The sequence below is a fragment of the Electrophorus electricus genome, chromosome 23 (assembly GCF_013358815.1).
Source record: "Electrophorus electricus isolate fEleEle1 chromosome 23, fEleEle1.pri, whole genome shotgun sequence".
NCBI lineage: Eukaryota > Metazoa > Chordata > Actinopteri > Gymnotiformes > Gymnotidae > Electrophorus > Electrophorus electricus.
In genome coordinates, this window is record NC_049557.1 from 8,361,871 (window position 1) to 8,377,102 (window position 15,232).

At 41.6% G+C, this 15,232-nt stretch overlaps 1 protein-coding gene across 1 annotated transcript in view; it reads left to right on the forward strand.

Annotated features, from left to right (window-relative positions):
* The window catches only part of kcnd1 (potassium voltage-gated channel, Shal-related subfamily, member 1), a 56,642-nt gene extending 41,410 nt beyond the window's left edge, over positions 1–15,232 (forward strand). Inside the window, exons 5-7 of the mRNA XM_035521778.1 lie at positions 4,943–5,038; positions 11,654–11,892; positions 13,326–15,232. Coding sequence (XP_035377671.1) covers positions 4,943–5,038; positions 11,654–11,892; positions 13,326–13,530 — 540 coding nt within the window. The 3' untranslated portion in view covers positions 13,531–15,232. The remainder of the gene's footprint in view (positions 1–4,942; positions 5,039–11,653; positions 11,893–13,325) is intronic.

Genomic DNA, 15,232 nt, shown 5'->3' on the forward strand with positions numbered 1-15,232 from the left:
TGCAAGCAGACGATACTTGGTAACGCCTTTGTTTTGTAAGAATCCTTGAAGCTTCTGTGCAGTGGCAGTTCTTTGCAGTGTCAGTAGCACAGTGGCTAAGCCTCATAGCCTCACAACAATCATGACCTTGCCTTCACACCCAGTCCAGCTACTGAACACGTCTAGAGTGACCAGAGTCCCTTACAGTATCATCACTATGACTGGGTGTGTTCTCTGGGAATTAAACCCATATCTGTGGATTTACTAGGAGACACACACACGCACTCACACACACACACACACACACGCGCACGCACACACACACATACACGCACGCACGCGCACTCACACACACGCGCGCACGCACACACACACGCACTCACGCACTCACGCACACGCACACACGTACACACACACACACACACACACACACACACACACGCGCACGCACACACACACGTACACACATACACGCACGCACGCGCACTCACACACACACACGCGCATGCACACACACACGCACACTCACACACACACTCACGCACTCACACACACACACACACACACACACACACACACACACACACACACACACCTGCGCCTGTCCCTTGTTTGCCTTTTTTGTTTCTACTTTATTTAAGCCCACAGGGACACTCATCCCTTGCTGCTCCGTGTACAGCACACCCCGAGTGCCCCCCCACTTTGCTGCGTCTCAGTGCCTCGACTTTCGAGTTTGAACAGCCTGCGCTTATGCTTGCGTCCACCCAGCTCCCTGCTGTGCTATGTACCCTGCAAACCTGCGCTTGCTCCCCGCTCCTCTCGCGCACCAGTCGCAATTACATCATCTTTGTAGGGCTATCGTGAACCAGGAGACTTTGATTTGGTTTCAATTTCTTATTCACTTGTCTGTAATCCTATACACATTATATGCAAAATGTTGATGTCTAAAAAAGTTATTATAGTAACAATAACTTTTGTTTGAACATTAGCGGACTACATACACGTAGCAGAAGTGTCGCTCATCTGAATAGACCTTTGGTAAGTGTAAAAAAAAATAAAACCAAAGTATATAACACAAGTAAAAGTTTCCTCAAGCACTTCCATGAAAAACTGTAAAAACTTATTTACCACAGGATATAATGTAATATTTGCTAACATGACAATATGCATGAGAATGAAATAACTTATTTCTACCAGTTGTTTTATTAGTAGGGAAAAGGTATTGGAATCTTTACTGACGCAGGAATGCTCCGTCCATACAAATGACTGACATGGTAGATTCGGGTGGTGAGTAATAATTACATTGCCCGATCTCCCCATATCAAACTAATCCCATCCGAATGGGGCTTAACGCTAACAAGCATTTCGCTTTAGGGAGTAGTTGAAGAACTGTGAAATGACTGTGGAGTTTAGTGATATCAGCAGCCACATTACCCTCACTGAGAGACAGAATGCTTGTAGCTCCCACTAAACAATGCCCTTCAATTTACACCATCTTGTTTCTCCCAGAGCACTTCTAGCTTCACATTATTCTACCTTAATTGGCATTAAAGGAAAAAGCCCAAATCTTTTAGGATCTTTATTTCTCCCAGTGGGTTTCTCCCTAGTAATTATTGTCATAGTGTTGTATTTCCTTATGTTCTGGGACACGTTCATTTGTTTAGTTGTATTGCTATTGGTGACACTTCTGCCTCATGGGGAAGAACTGGAAATGAAGACATACTTGCAGAATTACACTGGCTTAATGGAAAACTCAAGACTGCTAAAAAGCTGTTGAAACCTGCAAATAGTAGTACAACATGAGAAAGTGTTCTAGAAAGTATAGCAGGACTCTGAACATGAACATATTGCTTTTACATGGCTAGTTGCCAGTTTGTTAGCTACACCTGTCTCCTTGCATGTTGTGTCTTTGTGGGCTTCAGAAGAGCTTGAATTCACCTGAGTATAGATTCTTCAAGATGCTGGATGCGTTAGGCAGTTGGGTTGCACGATGAATATCTTGCTGCAAATAGCCCATTCCTCATCATCCCAGAGGTGCATAATAAGGTCTGGATACTCTGCAATGAATGTTCCTGGAACCTCAGCTGGGAAGTTCCTGGCACTATTCAGAGACAGTGCGTGCTTTGTGACATGGCACTATATTCAGAGTTGGTGACGTAAGACGGACAGATGAGAAGATCGATAAATACGCAGTGAAAGTTATCTGTATTCAGACTTCTGCTAAGCTGTGAACTTAACTCGATTTTTAGGGCCATGAAATATAATGGTTAAAGCAAGCTGCCAGATAATCATTCGTTTTCCTTATTCAGACTCTCACTTGAAAACAAAGTAACACTAGAAACGCTTGGTCTCTCTGATTTATACCGCACACAGTAGTAATATGATGCAAGACAGATTCCTGTGAAAGCTGAAAGGGAAGTGAGAGAGTTTGAGCCACATGGTCTGCAGGATTTGAATGTGGTCCAGAATGTTTCACACATCGTTGGTAACTGGTTCTCCTCTGGGCTCCTTAACAGCGATGCCAATATAAACAGTCCAGCGTTCCGCACGCACACTTTCCCTGCAGTCCACCAACACCTTGACACAGACACAACGTTGCTTTAACCCAAACGTGTGGGTAGAGGCAGAAGAAAATGGAAAGGACCTACAAAAGCAGTGATAAAGAAATACAGTGGAAGAATAATAATAGACTGAGTAAAGAAAGGAAGAAATTGAGTGCTTTTCCTTACTGCAAACAACGCAGTTCTCTGGAATCTTTGTTCCGTTTCTTGTTAGCATGTGAAAGTCTCTATAATCTAATATTTTGTTAGCCCCAGAGAGGTGTGTCTGTGTGTGTGTCTGTGTGATTTTGTGCCTGTGTGTGTGTAGTCACATTTGTGTGTTATTTCCAGCTTGGATCTATAAACCCATTACAAACCAGCTTGCAGTGCTATTTATAAATCTGGGAAAGGATTTTTCTCTCTTCTAGTCTATCATTGTTTTGTACTTTCTCGAACTCTTCTGTCTCCTCTGCCATCCTTCATGTGCACATTTTTTATGGGATTCACATGAAAACCTTGACCTGTGTTGCGAGATTCTTAGTACCTTGGCAGGATTCTGTCTGATGGCACATGCACAAGGCAGGTTTTATTACGAGGATTCATCACTGGGCGTTGGAGTCTGCATTCAAAGCTTTCAGGCGATGTATGCTTTGTAAAGTCATGAATAAAAAGCTCTGTGAATAAATGCTCTTTTTGAGTATATTAGATCTTTGTAAATCTTAACCTGACTCTTACCCACTCCAGAAAGGCCAATCTCCATTGGAAGCCTGGTACATATACAGTGGATCACCTGAGCAAATGCTGTAATAAACATGTGTGAATTAAACATTTTTGAATTATTTGGATTTGGTCCTTGTTCTGAAAGGCTTCCTTCACACCAGTCAGGTTTCAGAGTGATTGACATCTGATGGCTTCCACACGGAAGAGCTCAGCAGTTCCTAAAGCCAGCACAACCTGCACAGATGGTATTCATAGCTCGATCTGTGCTCAAGGACCTAGGTCTTCTGTCTCTACAGTAAGAGTAGTGTGGTTAATGTCCCAGCTCCATCAGCATCTCGTAACCATGGTGCTGCCACTGATCGATGAGTTAATGCTGACCGTAGATCCAGTGCAAGGCGTGCACGCCTTCTGCTTTGAGAGTGCTACAGAGGCATTTCCTCATTCAATGCACTCGATCAAACTGGACTTATTACCAGTGCAATTACAGCTGTCGAGTGGTACAGTCCACTACAGATTTCCCGATTAGCTGGGAAAAAAACAACGATGAATAGAAATCGTCTTTCTCGTTCTGCTCTGTTCTGATGGGTTTTTCACGAGCACTTTGGTTTGCTGCAATAACGATTGTAATGAGATAGCAGAGAGCAAATTGAAATCACATCCTTAATCTGCACACAATGCCACAGGATGTATATAATTTTGTGTCTAGTTCTTTATTTAGGTAGTGTGATGATCCTTTTTAGAGGCCACTTGCTTGAGATTCTTGATATTCTGCTAGTGATTATCTGAGACAATCACACCAGTATCTCTGTGTTTTTACCTGGACTTTCACACGAATTAAGGTGACTCTTTTTCTCCCTAACGTGATCTCCCTCCGAGCATCTCCTGTGGTGCTCCTAAAGATCTGCACCAAATCTCCACTTTCCACACAGCCCAGAAGGCCTACAGAGAACTATTTCCAAACCAGCAAAGAAAAAAAAAAGCTAATTGTTCAGAGGTGTGATTATTGATGGCGAAATGGTGTACCCTCCAGCGGTTTGTGTTTTCTGCTGACGGGTCGCTTCTTGTTGCAGCAGAGAGGAGAGTTGCTTCTGAGCTCAGAGCAGCCGTTCCTCCAGCTCCTCACATGAGCTGCTCCTGGCCTGCTGCAGTAAAGCACTTTCACCTGACAAACATCATGGAACTTCTAGGAAGATGGCATCCAGAAAGCAGATGTGGGAGACTTCAGGCCTGATGCTATGCGAGAAGCTCGTTCTTTATGATGCGATCGATGACCAGTGAATCGGCGTTACTACCATTGTCATGATAACAGAGGAGCAAATGTAACAGACAGGGGCAACAGGGAGTGTATTTTTAAACACAGTGCATGCATTCTGTTTGCTTTGGAAAATGTCAGGTAAATTTAGAACTTGATATCGTGGAAATTGTCCTCTGAAGCCTACAAAAAGATAAGGGAATCTTTAAATATATCAGAGCTGGTTGTCTCAGTGCAGCTCAGAGCTAGAGTTGGGACACCAGGGCTAGAGTTGGGATGTCGGAGCTAGAGTATGCAAGGTCAGGTTTTGTAATTTTCAGTTATACCCAAACGGGTGCTGCTTTGAGATGCTCTGTGTGTGTGTGTTTCTAGTGCCAGTATATTGGTCTTCTGTGCTCACCTGGTGAGCCTAGTCCCTCTGCGTGACTTTGTCCTGTGGCCTTGTTTTCAGCATTACGACAGCGACAGTGCTGCTCTGTGTGTGAAGAATAGATCGTCCTTCGAGCACCAACACCATCATCTGTTGCACTGTCTGGAGAAGACCACGGTAAGAGCTCCCCTCTGTTTATGCTGGCAGTGGAAAAGTCTGGCTTTGTTTAGTATGAACGCTGTCTCTGCTGACATTTCCTTTAAAAAGTAGCGGTACGTTTGATTTTCAAGGTATCATTAAAGCTGTATTTGAAAGGCTCTGCAGCCACTGCCCTAAGACACCCAGACCGTCCAGATTGTTGTTTAATCCAGTTCCTAACACCTGAATCTACTAGATGACCTGCTTCCCTGGTTCAGGCCAGTTAGGTGCTGGAATAAAACAGATATTGGTGTTTGGACTGAGATGTAGTCTAAATGAATGACCCCTAAAACTCAATCAATGAGAGTTGTGTGTGTACATAGAGAAAGGCAGAGGTAGTAGAAAACGCCGGCGAGTACACAAAGTTTCCAGACCAACAGGACATTTCAGACACAGGTCCTTTAACACAACAGAAGCAATTTTCTTGCAAAGCTGAAGAAGGACTTCTGTCTGTTTCTCTGGAAACCTTTCACTGCAATTTTTATTATAATTACACCTTCACATTTTTACCAAAGTATACTGCAGGCACACCCTGGAATCTTATATAGTATATATAGAATAGTATATATTGTTATTCTGTGTATTTTAGGTGGAGGGAAAAAAATCTAACCAAAAAGAATAAACTTTTCTTTGGTTGGTGGAGACCTCAATCAGTAACTGGTATCTTTATTATGAGGTTGTAGAACCCTTAGAGCCACATTACTCAAGAAGCCCTATTAAGTGAGACATACTCAGGTAAATTTGTAGTCAGCCTTGACTTTGTCTCGAACACTGTGGACTCCAAATGTTTTCCAAGCCCAACCGAGACCATGTAATACCTGATCCATGGACAAAACCGTAAAGGAATCATAAACATGTTGTTGCTATGCTGAGTGCGGTAGATCATATTCAGGTAACAGTGGGAAGCAAAAGCATGAGGAAGGAACCTTGGGAGGAACCAGAAAGGGGAAGCCAATCCTCCTCTGATGACACCCAAGAGCACAACAAGAACAAAATAAACAATAAAGAACAAAATAAGCAATAGGAGTCTATTCTGGGTTCCTAGAACACCTAGTCTGGGTTTAATGAGTGTAAATATTTGTGTATCCCATCTGGCGCATGAACATCTCAGGAACAGGTACCTGAATATTCAGCCTAGTTGATTCCAGTCAGCCTAGAGACTTCATGAAGGGGAGGGAACCAAAGCAGTGAAGAAGTGGGTGGGTTGGGGGTGGACGTGGGAGGAGCCACAGCAGGGAAGGGGTTGTTTGTGGGAGGAGCCACAGCAGGGAAGGGGTTGTGGGTGGGAGGAGCCACATCAGCAGTGGTGAGTCAAGGCTCGGTAACAATGTGACTGAATAGATGCATCTCGGCAGAAAGAGGACAGATTATTAGGTAAAGTTAATATCTACAGTGTGTAAACTATATAATATATATAATGTGCAAGGGTGGATTATGGCAGCTCTAGCTAGAGAAACCAAATGTAACTAAGGCCTGAGGACTTCATAGAACATCACCACCCTGCTGCTCTCAGCCAACAACCTAGAGTGACAAAAAAGTGACATCACAACATCCCATTTGACCATAACTCAGTACCTGTGAAGCCCCTGATCTAAACCTTTTAAGAGGTGAAGTGCTTAGCAAAATTGAACTAAAATGGGTTTTCAGTGTTTTGTTTTGTTTTTTGTTTTGTTTTATGAATGGTGTGTCTGGGTTCTGAACATTGACAGGAAGGTTGCTACACTGAGAGGCTCGGCCACCTGAAGTAATTTCCTTATTCTAGATGCTAATAAAAAACCTGCACCTTTTTGATTGAATTCCCCTGGTGGATTATAATCAGCCAAGAGTTCGCTAACACACTGTTGGGGCAAGAGAATTCGGCACTTCATAGGCCATTGTAAGTATTTTATAATCATTACAAAATTTTATCTGTGTAGCTAAGATAGCAGGAATATTATCAAACTTTATAGAACTCTGGCTACATGTTTATGCACTTGTAGTACATCCAGACTCAAAGGCACTGCAGTAGTCCAGTGTGGAATTGATAAATACAAGGACTACATCTGTGTGTGTGTGTGTGTGTGTGTTTGTGTGTTTGTGTGTTTGTGTGTTTGTGTGTTTGTGTGTGTGTGTGTGTGTGTGTGTGTGTGTGTGTGTGTGTGTGTGTGTGTGTGTTTGTGTATTTGTGTGTGTGTGTGTGTGTGTGTGTGTGTGTGTGTGTGTAATCATAGAGGTTGAAAACTTTGTGCCAGAGGAACAGGACGTTTCGGACAGAGGTCCCTCATTAGTAGCTGTGCAAGCAAATTGCATTGTGCTTGCACAGCCGATAAAGGACCTCTGTCCAAAACGTCCTGTTTCTCTGTAAACCTTGTGAACTTCACTACAATTCTGAATGTCTCTACATATACAGACCCGTACAGAACACCCACACCCACAAAAAGGGGGCGTTGTCAGGCAGCAGTGTTAATGAGCATCATTGGGTAATGAATGAGCGCTCTTGAAATAAGGGTTGAAAGGGTAAGGCTGCCATTTTTCAAAATACTCTCTGAGGTTTCTTTTTAATGAATATCTTATTTTTTAAGATTTAAGAAAGACATAGTGTCCTTAGTTTTTAATCCTTGGTCCTTAATGTTTGGAGGTTTAGCAGATTTCCACTGCAGTAACAGAAGGTGCATAGCCAGTCAAGAGGTGAGTGCTAGTGTATCTAATTAAATGGAATTATACTGCACTGTGTACTTGTATGGAATACCATAAGTACTTTAGTGTCTAATATGGCAGACTTTGTGGTCAAATAATTGAGCCTGAAGTTATGCAGTGCTGGGCACAGAAAAAAAGCACAAGCCTAAGATCATATGTGGAGGTGTAGCATCTATGAGGGTGTTCATCTATATTTGGATATATCTGTGCTAGTCTTGCCTTTGAAAAATGAACTTGATTCAGTATTTTGAACTGTATAAGTCTGGAGCATGTGGTGTTTAAATGTGTCCTGTCAATTGTTTCCACCATTGCTCCTCAAACTATACACCAAATCAGGCTCCAGTTGGTCATTATTTTAGTAATAGTTTGGCTATCCATACACGTGAGATGATCATTGCATTCAAAACGTATGGTCAGGATTAAGTAGGTTTAGGGTGCAAGGATGAGAAATGAGGAAGAATTGAAGATCCACAGTTCCTGAAGTTTTAAAATGTGAGTGACTAGCAAATGAAATGTCCTACATGAATCGGAAAAAAATGATGACACATTAAATACTTTGGTGACCTTTATAAAGACAGGATTTTTTCTCTTACCACTGTGTTTAAAAAAAAAAAAGGTAAAATCCATCTCAGATGGGGGTAATAAGTTGTTTTTGGTCACAGGAGATAAACTAGAAGATGTGAATTTATGGTCTCATCTCAACTGAAATCAGATCTTTAAGGTGCACAGGACCACTGGGTTGTGAATAAAACCAATCAGGTAGACTGGTAGAGAAGTAAGCAGTGCTGTTTGTGCAGTGGAGGCACATGAACTGGTTTCCAGTCTGCACCAAAGAATGGGAGGTGATTGAAACCAAATTGTGAATATGAGCTTTGTAGTAAAGGTATCCTGGGTGATTTCCCTTCCCAGAGAAATTCGTTTAACTTGCGTTATTCTACCTATCAAGGTCAATGACAGACTCTGTCACCTCTGAAAGTCCAGTTTACTTTGGGCTACTAATGGAGAAATATTTGCAAACTGAAGCAATGGCAGGGTTTGCATTACACTTATTCCCAGGGATTTGAATTCATCTCTAATATTTTGGAAAGCAGTATCGTCATTTCAAAGTTATTCTTAAGAAAGTTCACCATATATCCAGAAATATTATGATTTATATCTATGGAAAGTATAATAGGAATATTATAGACAGGATTAGATATGTACAGCAAAAGATCATCAGCATGTGACAATTTAAATTCGCCACCATTTCTAATTATTGCATATAGCGCGGGAGAAGATCTCAGTGCCACAGATAATGGTTCAATAACAAACACAAAGGAGAACAGAGAGAGGAGACATCTCCGCCATGTGACATGCTTGGCTTTGACGTGGTCAGAGCTTGTCATTAATGCACACTCGAGCCAAAGCGGATGTGTATAAAAAATGCATCCGAGAGATGAATAGTTTACCTGATCTGAGTTTGTGAAGCACAGCAAAGAGATCCATTCTACACAGTCAAAGGCTTTTCTGGTGTCTGATTAAATAAAACATTTGAGTGACTGCAGAGGATTCGGAGTAAATTATATTTAAGAGAGTTCTGACATTGTAAAACAACTCTCTCCCTTTTATGAAGTCAGTTTTATAGGTATGACACTTGGAAGAACATTTTCTAAACACGCTGCACTTTAGCAAGTAATTTAGCATCCATACTCAGCAAAGCAAAACGTCCACACGAGGTCCTTGCCCTTCTACAGGAGCAATGTTACAGCTGCTACTCTGCTACAAAATATTTTGTAAAGTTCTACAGAAAAGACGTTTTTGCGCTGATACAATTTCTTCTGTGCTAAGAGGGTCATAGAAGTCTTGGGGAATATCTGTATCTACCATTGTGAAATTGAGATTTTAGAAAGAGGAAGCCATCTCAGTCATCACTGGGGAGAGTTTCTGAATTGTACAAATTGCATAAAACCATTTAAAGACAGCATTAATTTCGGCTGCATTAGAAGTCAACTCGCCATTCTCATCTTGGATCTGAGACAGTGTGAGGCTGTCTGCTGCTTTTGCTGATGAGTCAGTTTGCCCTGTCTCCACAATCAAAATATGGATCAGTAGTGTGTGGTATAAACTCAGCATCATGTCTTGTTACGAGTTCAAAGTCATTGTGACGAGACAAAATGCACAGATGCTCGCAGGTAAAATTAGGAGGAATCATTTTACTGAGAAAAGGACAAACCAGAGCCACATGCATTAAACATGCAAGGATCAACACCAGAGTAGGACAAACTGTTCCAACAGGGAGGTTCCTTGAGCATAAACCAGAGCAGGCAGAGGTGGGCGCCGAGCAGGCTGCAGACAACAGACAAAACAGAGCAGCAAATCCAAAAGCATGTCATCTGCAAAGTGGGCAATTGTAGAAACAGAGAACAATCAGAACAGAAAGAACACAGTATATTTAAACATGGGGAATTAATGAGGAAGAGGAGGGTTCCATCAATATTGCAGAGATGTGGATTGCCAGTGAGTCATTGGATTGGTGGAGTTGATGGCTCTCCACATGACCGCCTGAGGTAGCTTGGGTGGTTGGAATAGGTGGCATTGGGAGGCGATCAGAGGATGTGTTAGTGGCGTACTGTTGGTGTATACTATGGATGTTGGTAGCAAATTCTTGTATTTTGGATTTGGACGTTTTGTATATGTAGGATGAGTAAGGCATGATTTGTCCTCTTCTAAGGACTTGTAGTGTTTCCCACAATAAGGACTATGATGCAGTATCCTTCTGGTAAACAATTTTTGACATAAAATCATTACATTTATCATCTGATAAAAGCATAGAACTGATCCCCCATAGAGAAGGCCATGGGTATGACTGATGAACAGGTGAAAAGAAGGAAAAATCTTTGGCTTTGGGATTGCAAAACCTCCATGGATCAGAACAGCCGTTCCTAGTCATAAAGTCTGATGGAGATTTGGACATGGAGTCAGGCATTAGAGTGAACTGCTATGAAGTCAATAACACAATATATGTCACCACCTAATGAGCATGTGAGCATGTGAGTACTGAATGAGGTAAGGCTTTATAACTCGCAGTGAAATGGTTTAAGATTCCTGGAGTGAGAGAGAACTTTGAATCTTTTCTCAGGGCTGCCCATAGCCTTGATATTCCAACTCAGAAATCTAACAGATGGAGTAATGCCTGCTCACCAAGAAAACCCACAACACATTTAAAAAACCAAACGTTTTATCCCATCCATTGGAAAGAGAGTGCACACTCCAGTAGTGCCCTCTCTGTCAGTTGCACTTACAACTAAAAGAAAACCAAACCACATAATGGAGCCCCACAGAATGAGTGAACAGTGGATTCTTTTAGCACTGCCCTGAAATGTTCAACTGAGTTTTACCCAGTGTATACACTCAAGATAATATGATTTAAGGCTTTACTAAAGTGCATCTGGAAAAGAGGTGTGTGCCTCCTCAGCTGCAGTATAACCAAAGGCACAGAAACGTTATACATACATATAATGAACTTGCAAACAAAACTGCATTGACATTTGCACACAAATCAGTATGAAGAGAATGTAACTCATTAACCGAGTTATGCTTAACAGAGAAGGTGGTAGATTTACATCAAGGTGTATCATTGAGTCATTGACCCTCACATCTATATCTGCATATCTATGGAAAAAGGCCATCATAACCCCACCCTCACCCCCCAAAAAAAGTAGTAATGTTTTTTGAATGATTCTGATTATTCATGGTCTTGAACTGAACTGAGGTTTTTGTGGTTTCTGCTTAAATCCAGTCTCTCATCTTGGGCTTTCTCCCCTCTTAGTTGTGGTCTTTACCTGAATGGCACCAAGGTCATTTCAAACATGGTCGTGTCAAACCCAACCTTAAGAACTGCATACTGCATCACTAGTATGTTCTCCCATCCTTCCACAGAACCACGAGTTCACTGACGAGCTCACCTACAGCGAGATGTGCATGACCGAGTCGGTGGGCTACCGCACCAGCCGCAGCACTTCCGTGTCCAGCCAGCAGGGGGTGTCCTCGTCCTGCTGCCCACGCAGGGCCAAGCGGAGAGCCATCCGTCTAGGCAACTCCACGGTGTCGGTCAGTCGTGGCAGCGTCCAGGAGCTGGATACCCTGCCCGTGCAGAAGAGCTCCGCCATCCCCCAGAGGTGCGGATAGCACGGCACCCTCTCTCCTAACATATTTACACTTCTAACGCGTGAGGAGGCTCACTGAGGTGATGTCATACCCATCTGTTACTGTGGCACCTGATGATGACATCATACCAATACAGGCCTTATACTGATGTTACATTCCTAGAGTAAGTCCCCTGATTTACGATGAACAGGCTTTGCGAGATTTCTGAGCACCTCTCATTATCATCACTGCCATCGCTGCTAAAGGAGTTTGGGGAGGAGCTTTATCTTTACATTTCTTTTGGGGTTGTTTATGAAACATTCAGAAAATCACTTGCACATAGAAGGCACATAGAAGGTGTTATAAGCAGGAAGAGGGAAATAGAAAATAAATATGCAAGTTAAAACCCATGGATTGTAGACTTACTATATCACTCAAAATGTTTTTCATAGACTTAAAATCATTTAAATTTTATGGCTATGCTTAAATTTGTCTTTAAGATAAATATAAATAAAAAGGTATGTATTAAAACTAATATTTTTAAATTAATTAATTTAAATTGCCCTCTCAGCAAATAGTTTTCATTCAGAACTTTAGGCTTTCACCCTACAGGTGCTCAGAATATGTATGAATTTCTTCAAGAAAAGCATCTGCCTCTTGAAGCTGGTTTAGAGAACACCAAGAGTGGGGAAGTGCCATCATCAAAGGGCACCCATGTTGAAGAAACAAATTTCTAAGACACACAAAATCACATGTGCATTCTTTTGTTTTGCTACCTTAATAGCTTTTCTAAAACATGGAAACAGTAAAAATATTTTTACTGTCGACTTCAAGGGCGTCTGCTTGTTTTTGTCATGAGCAGTTATGATTGGTTGATGTCAATTTACATTTTGAGAAGGAAGATCTTGAAAACGACAGAAATCGCTGGACAAGTGTCATAATGCACAATTTACCGACACCCCCTAGTGATGACTTGCAGCAGTGTGAGGTTAATTCTAACATGCTAGTCAGATCCTTCCTGATTCAAAGTGAAATATGTGGCTTGGCAGTAAAATATGAAATCACTTTTGCAAGCTCATGCTATTTAAATATAAACTCATGAAACATTCAGTATTTAATGCTAAATGATGACCCACTGAGTTGAAGTAACTTTATCACCACACAAGCATAGATAAAAATTAATTGTTAAAAATTAAAAAAACAAAAAGACCCTGCCAGCAAAAATGTCTTAGAAATTGGTACACATACTAAATGTGAAATGTGTGTTCAAACACTAACTCATTATTTTGTAACCAAAAGATGAAACATTACTGAAAATGACAGTGTATTGGGTTGCCGAGGTTCAGGAATATTACTGAATTTGTTTCTCTCTCTCTCTCTCTCTCTCTCTCTCCCGCTTTGTGTGTGTGTGCATGTGTGTGCATCTTTGTGTGTGTGTGTGTGTGTGTTTTCCTGTCTCGAGCAGTCGCTCCAGCCTCAACGCCAGGACGGAGGAGCTAAAACTGAACTGTGAGCAGTGTGACTTCACTGCAGCCATTGTTAGCATCCCCACCCCTCCCGCCAATACCCCCGATGAGAGCCTGGCCCCCTCGCCCACCAGGCTGCACTTCCTGCGTGACGCGCGTGTTGCCTGCACCACCCAGGCCGCAGTCAAGATCTCCGCTTTATAACCTCCTCCGAGCACACGGGCTTGGCCCCACCGCACACAGGAAAGGAGGGGCGTTCCCTGCCAGACATCCTAACACCACAAAAAAAACAACATCTGGAGATATGGCCAGTCCTTTGCAAACAGCACCTAGCTATGGCTTCCTCCAAGACTTCCAGCTCTCCCGACAAACCAGAGGATTTGAGCAGACAAGGTGTAAATGAAGTTTGAATCAAGAATAAATGAGAGTGGAGGAGCAGATTAATGTCAGGATTTTTGTTTGTTTGTTTTAAATGACTGACTCTTAGGAGTTTATGTGACTGAAATCCTTTCATAGACCTTCATTGCTGATTCTTTTGTTGAAGAGGATTCATAGAAGTGGATCTGGAATTTCTTGAAGAGTTTTCCGAGTGAAACGAAAGCGGACGGATTGGTTGGTCGCCTTGTACTGTGAAATGATACATCCACGCACAGACATGGGGGAACTGGAGGTCTTTACCAGATATGCAACAATTAAACCGATAGGACTTATACCTATAAGTTCATTGTGTATACAATTGAACACAAAATTATATTCCTATATAGATACATCTTTACATGTTAGAGAGACATTTAAATGCTCTAATCTGCAATAGAAACATGGAAATTATGGTTGAGACTCTCTGGGCAGTATATATGTATCATAATTTGTGTCATACTTCACATGCATCTTCCACACTTAACAAAAAAAACTAAACAAAAGTGAGCTGTCAGCCCTACTCAGACATGCATGTTATTGTTCTGTAAATCGCAGACAATGGAGCAGCTAAGATGCTAGTGTCACCTATTTTTGCATGGTAATTCCTTTCTCTCTGTTTTGTTTTGTCCACTTTTATTTCCTGACATCAGTGGGGAAAAAATATAAAATATTATTGATCAAAACAGAAAAGTGCTCAGTCACTTAAAAAAAAAAGCAAAAAAATATCAGGCATGTTTTTGGCAGAAATCTTTAGCCGGATGTACCTGGGTGAGCGTGGGTGTCCGCAGGTGTAAGCAGGGGTCGGACTGAGGTTGGTGGATAAGCCTTGTGTACACTGGTCACAAATATGCATGGATACCGTTGTAGGTATTTTTGATTTTTTACATGTTTGCTCCTTTTGGAAGTGAATAGCAGAAGAGTTGTTTTACAGAATATTATTGTATGTTATTATGAATGGAGATGAATGAAGGGACTGATGTGTCATTTAGTTGGCTCATAACCTAATACCTTTAGAAGAATAATTTATGTTTCTCAGTTGACCTGAATCGTGTGTATTATTTTAACATTATGTCAGTGCAGCCAGACTTTTAGTTTATCCTCAGCCTTGTGTAATTGCTAAGTTCATGATTTACCGATCAGCCATGTGCAACACCGAAACTGGCAATAAAAATGTCATTATTTTAGTAAAAAGCAAAAGAAAGGTAATCATTTTCATTAAGAAAACAAACTTGCACTCAACCATGATGACAAATGTATGTAACTGTTTACAGTTTCAGAGTTATTTGTGTATTTGCTAGCTTGATTGTGTTTTTTTTTTTTTTTCCTCCATCCAGTTGTATTTGAGAGCATAAAGTACTGAGCTCAGAGCTGGTCAGACGCCTGCCCTCATGAAATGGCTCTGGTGGGAGGAGTGAAGGAGAGTGATGGCTTTGAAAAGCACAGAGGTGTATAGTCTATTCCACAAATAAAGAGAACAGAATTCAGCAAA